The sequence below is a fragment of the Diachasma alloeum genome, unplaced genomic scaffold, assembly GCF_001412515.2.
Source record: "Diachasma alloeum isolate Michigan unplaced genomic scaffold, Dall2.0 Dall_scaffold_00200, whole genome shotgun sequence".
In the NCBI taxonomy this organism is placed as follows: domain Eukaryota; kingdom Metazoa; phylum Arthropoda; class Insecta; order Hymenoptera; family Braconidae; genus Diachasma; species Diachasma alloeum.
Window position 1 is genome coordinate 1,751,496 of NW_021680365.1, and position 6,007 is coordinate 1,757,502.

Consider the following 6,007-nt stretch of genomic DNA (forward strand, 5'->3'; position numbering starts at 1 on the left):
ATAATAATAATAATAATAATAATAATAATAATAATGAATAATTTTCGTTGGTACAAACGAGTACTAACGATTTATAAGTTATCTGTAGGTTTTCCTGACGTCCTTCATACATTTAAGATTTTAGAAGCGGGTAAAGTATTGAAGGGGTTGATAAATGAAATGGAAAAATATAGTACATACAAGTACTATCCATGCTGAATCCTTGCTCATGAAAATTTTTTCCGTACCTTCATTTCCGACGCTGCACGATTTTTCTCGCACCTCTTACGTCTAGGGGTGCGGGGTACAAATGAAAATGAATGTAGTACATTCAGGTACTCACTGAGTACAATCGATACTATAAGAAAGACAATCGATTTATCAAACTTCGACTCCAAGTTCACATAGCTCTATAATAGTCGAATACTTGTCCGCAAGTAATCATCTCTTTTGCAATTTCACACAAAATAATGGTATTCTGTTGCAGAATAAGCCGTAAGGTTTAAATACTTACAACAAAAAAAGAAATTTCTTCAATTATCAAATTGCTGTCATGCACTCATAATGAAATATCTACTGCAATGATCGAAAAACCTCAACTGAATACTGCGTCCTGTTTCAAAAGATCTTCGAACGGGATTCTTTGAAACGTTTTCTGAATCAATCACTCCGTATAAGGAGTTCTACGGAACATAATACAGTTCGTTTTCACACCTATGTGTGTGGTGCCACTTTACGATCCTTTATTGGCCCTAAACTTTTACAGACTAGGAAAACCTCCAATGTACCCTATGGAGTGGCTGTTGAGTATTTCTACCCCACCTCTACAATAATCCCATGTGTTAAACGTCTACCGAGTCCTTGCATGCTCCTATGATGAAGAAATTTGTATTGTTATCAAAGTTGTATTCATTTTCGGTTTGTATTGGTTTTTAAGAGGCTGATAAAACTAAAATAATTTGCGAAATGTCACCAAGTGACAATTAGATCAATTTTGTTTTCATTTTCTCTCGCTTTTTGTAAATCACAGTGGAAATTTATTTATTTATTTATTTGTTGATCCAAGTGAAGGCAACCGAAGCCAATTATAAGACCTATAAATGGTATGGGAATAATAAACGCATTGCGGTTTACATATGCGCTCTAGGTGATAAATGTAAGAGGTATGATACAAAAGACGTTAACACAAATGTCTAGCGGTAAAGAGAAGAAATCAAGGTAGTGAATATAAAAAGTAAAGAGATAGTAATTGTTGTATGTGACGTCAACAGTGAATTTAAAAATTGATAAACAAAAATTTTATTCGTTATTTGTTTCCAATGTACTGCTAAATTTTTTGTCTGATTTTTGTTCTATAAACATCTCATCTTAGATGGAATATATTACAATTTGTAATAGATAATTTTTTTTTTTTTTTTGTTATTGTAAGCATTTAAACCTTACGGTTTATTCTGCGGTAAGAATCCAATGATTTTGCTTTTTTTTAAATTTTTGAAAACAGCAAAATCCAGGGCTATGTAAATCTGAATAGAAATTGGAGACCATTTCAGATTATCAAAATAGAAAAAACAACCAAGATCACGTTTGAAAGATAGTCCACCCAGGCCTTAAGTAATTAACAATAGTTAGAGTTTCGACTTTTAAATTAGAAGAATTTAGGAATTCATCTATGATAAGTATTAGTTCTTTCTCTAGGGTGTAGAGAAAAACATTAACATGGTACGGAAGAATGAACCACAGGATCTCAGGCATCTCGTCATAATTCCCCTGTAGAGGTAGTTTTTCGAGAGAACTTTCTTTTACTGAACCAAGGTTTCCTTCCATTTTCATAAAGCCATTTGAAAAATGTCCTCCCTTAGAGGAGTTATCTTCATCTAGTTCTTTTATGTAATACATAAGTTATTATAACAAACAATCGCACGGAGTTGTTTGATTCTGTGATTAGCCTAATGGTGTTAATCTCCATAAATAAATGAAAAAAGACAAACCAAATGATAAATCCGACCTACCTCACTCTTCCATTCAACCCCATATCGGCATCAGTCGCCGAGACCGTAACAACACTCGTCCCCACGACAACATCCTCCAGAATAGTCCCCGTGTACTGTCCAGCATCGAAAACGGGGGCATTATCATTGACATCAGTAACCGAAATCTCGACATCAGTAGTATCCGACAAGGACGGAACCCCTCCGTCCCTGGCAGTGACCGTCAGCAGATACCCAGAGGATCTCTCCCTGTCCAAGGGCCTCGTCGTCGTAATGGCCCCCGTCTGCGGGTTGATGGTGAATTCGGCGGCCTCCAACCCATCCCCATCGGACCCCAAGCTATAAGTGACCTGAGCATTCTGTCCGACATCGGAATCCGTCGCGCTGACCACCAGCACAGTAGTTCCCACTGGTGCATCCTCAAACACCGAAACCGAGTACGGAGCATTCTCGAATATCGGCGCAAAGTTGTTGGCATCAGAGACATTCACATAAACCAGAGCAGTATCGGCTCGTCCCCCCGAGTCAGAAGCCGTGACCGTCAGTACAAATCTCTTCTCCTGTTTGTAGTCAAGCGGTTGAGCAACCGTAATCAATCCCCCGCCATTTTGCGATGTAATCGAGAACCTTCCTCTAGTATTACCCGCAGTAATGTCATAATGAATCTTGGCATCTTCGTCAGGATCAGTCGCCGTGACAAGTGCAACAGAAGTCCCGGGGGGATCGTCCTCAGACACAACAGTCTCATAGTTTCTCGGCTCGAACGTCGGGTCATTATCGTTTATATCAGTTACAGTGAGCACCACTGTGGCGCTGCCGGACTTCGGGGGTTCCCCCGAGTCTGTCGCAATTACCGTAAACTGATACCTCGAGTTCTGCTCTCGATCCAACTGCTTTGTCGTATGAATCCACCCGCTCTCGGGGTTAACAGCGATGGGAAAATTCTCGGTTGAGGCGCCGGAAAAGTCCCTCGCCCCTATGGAGTACTTTATCATAGCATTGAGGCCCTTATCACCGTCGTACGCCTGCACTCTAACCACCGAGTGGCCAATTGGCACACCCTCAGACACAGTCTCCTGCAGCAGACTCGTGAAGAACCTCGGCGCATTGTCATTCACGTCTTGAACATGAACGAGCAATTGAGTCGTGTTTGATCTCGCGGGTGAGCCACCGTCCTGAGCTCTCACCACAATCCTATACAAGTCCGTTGTCTCGTAGTCCAGTGGCTTCACTAGAGTCACGTCTCCGCTTAATGAGTCTATTGAAAAGGTGTTCTGAGTGTTTCCACCTATTATCGCGTACCTTATGGCCGCGTTGGCACCTGTGTCAGCGTCTGTCGCTCGTATCCGTGCTATCACGGGGTTCACGGTGTAGTCCATGTCTTCGGAGGCTGTTGTGGAGTAAGATCTCTCGGAGAACTGAGGGTAGTTGTCGTTGTCATCCAGGACCCGGACGATTAGCGTCGTGGTGGCAGTTTTTCTGGTGGACGCCGAGGGCGCCTGGTCCACTGCGTTGATTATCACAGTGTAGACTTCAGTCTTCTCCCTGTCCAACGACATCCTCGTGGTGACAACCCCCGACTTGGGGTCTATTCGAAAAGTCGCCGAGTCCTCAGTCAAGGCAGTCATACCCCCTCCAGTAGTGGACACTATGGAATACTCAACCTCTGCGTTACGACCGAAATCCTTATCAGTAGCTTTAACCGCAATTACAGTAGATCCTAATGGCACACTCTCCCTAATGGGCGCCTCGTACTCCGGCCACTCGAAGCTCGGCGCGTGATCATTAGCGTCTAAGACATTGACCTGCAGCGTTGTGGTGCCGGTTCTCGGTGGGAACGAGTCGTCGACAGCCAGGACTTTGAAGTAATGCACGTCTACGCTTTCGCGATCGAGTTTAGAGCGTGTTGTTACTTTCCCAGATGCTGAATCGAGGAGAAAGAGGGCACTGGAGCGGGCGTCGAGGAGGGACATCATGGAGTAGTGGACTGTGCCGCCTTCTGGGTCCCTCGCGCGAACCACGGTGACGAGCTCGCCGGGTTCCTTTTCCTCCTCGACGGCCACTGTGTAGAGACCCTGTTCGAAGAAGGGGGAGCGATTGCGGAGCTCTCGGCGGACCCTTCGGCCCAGGTCGTCGTCGTCCAGCTGCTGGTGGTGGAAGATGATCTTCAGGCGGTGCTCGGCGTCCGCCAGGTGGTTTGTGCTGCAGCGGAGGGTCATTGAGACTGCGATCTTCCATATGGGGTCGATCAGGCACTGCTCCGAGGACGAGACCAGATCGCCTGCTGTACCTTCTATCAGGAATCGAGAGTCGGCTACTCCTCCCCATCTCGCCTCGCACTCTTTCACTACCGTTTCGGGGAGGAAGCTCTGTAATGAGGCGACTAGTTGAGATGTCCGGAGACAGATTTCTGTGAATTTGTCCGGGGTAGGCATCGCAAAGGACGCCAGGGTCTCCGCCATCCAGCCCTTCGTCGCCGCCAGGTCCTGGTTCTCACCGCCACATCCGGTTATCAGGACTCGCAAGGGGAGACTGTAGAAATCGATGTTCGGGCGGCCTAGGCGTTGGCTCGTCGAGTCTATATGGAAGGTGAAGAGTCGGGGGTATTGCAGACCATCGCAGTTTAGGGATCTCGCCAGGGTTACTCGTCCGTTGTGCGGGTGCACGCGGAGGAGTTTGCGGGCGAAACGGGCCGTGTGGGAGGAGGCCTCGTATTTTCGACGCCCCCCCAGGCGCGGGATACCTGCCTCGAAGATCAAGGAGCCCGGGGCCAGGGTCGAGGACAATACTGCTAGGTAAGAGTCCGCAACGTGCGCTAGACCCGCTAGCAGGCACGCCACGGACAGCATCCATATTGTCCTCGTCATATCACAAGTGGAACATTTTTCGGTTCAGGTGGGGGGTGATGGGTCAAGGCGAGGGCGGCATTGTGAGCGATCTGGAACAGATAAATTGTATGGGTTAGGGGGTTTTAGGGGCGGTGGTAATGAGGATTGCTTTGGAGTAATGAATATCTTTCTGACACTAGAGAGATGTGAGATTGCTCATTCGAATTGAGTAGTTTCCGGACTCATTTCGGGGGTTTAATTTGAATCAGATCAATGTACTGATTCGCGGAGAGAAATTCTTTAGAGAAATTCAGTAGCGAAGTGGTAAAGTGGTACAAGTAGATTTTGACGATTGACCAGTTTTCAATGGATTTCTGGGAATCTAAGGGAGACAGCAAAATTTTTGTTATAACCTTTTTTGTAGAGCCGATTGAGAGCTACAACAAATGTAATTACGAAAATTTCAGTATCTCCTTTAGATTCCGAAATATTCTCCAAAAACTCAACTGGGAGATAAGACGACTTAAACCGTTTTAAACTCCTTCGTTATTCGATACTCCCATCCGTATTTTGCTGAAGAAAAATCTTTGTTTTATGCGAAACAAGGGACAGTAGTTTTTCTTCTCGACTGTCTAATAATCACAGACAACAAATGAACCCTCAAATGAAACAATAATAATTATATGATAGCAATCGTTTAACTTAGGGATAAAATATTTGTTGATAAATTTGTCTCTAAATGAGATATTTTCATCCTGAAAAGGCACCGTCTGGTGTGAATTGTTTGCTTCTTGAGCCAAATATTTCGTTGCTTGCCCGTGCTAGCACTAGAATTTTTCTAGAGAAGTTTTCTCCGCGTCCAAATGGGTCATAACAAAACTTTTATTCGAATTTAAACTCGATTTTTATTTGCCTTTTTCTTCCCATAAAATAGATAATTTTGGAAATATAAACGAATGTTTATTTTATCTGAATGAATACTTTATTAGTTTGAAATTGAATCATCATATTGAAATGACAGATAGAACGAATGTATGAACTAGCAATAATCTTCATGTGAAACGACTCATTTGCTGATTTGAATCTAATAGAGGATGTACTCGGAATTAATTAATTATCCATTGCATATCGTCAAGAGATTTTCAGTGAAATGAATATATAACTTTATCAATATCCACCAAAAAATTGTTGAAATGCGTAGAATAAAAATGC

The 6,007-nt window shown here is 43.9% G+C and overlaps 1 protein-coding gene across 1 annotated transcript in view; it reads right to left on the reverse strand.

Moving 5' to 3' along the window:
• Positions 1–4,834, reverse strand: part of LOC107035694 (protocadherin-like wing polarity protein stan) — a 28,078-nt gene extending 23,244 nt beyond the window's left edge. Inside the window, exon 1 of the mRNA XM_015253241.2 lies at positions 1,989–4,834. Within this exon, the coding sequence (XP_015108727.1) occupies positions 1,989–4,834 (2,846 nt within the window). The remainder of the gene's footprint in view (positions 1–1,988) is intronic.
• Between the last annotated feature and the right edge of the window lie 1,173 nt (positions 4,835–6,007).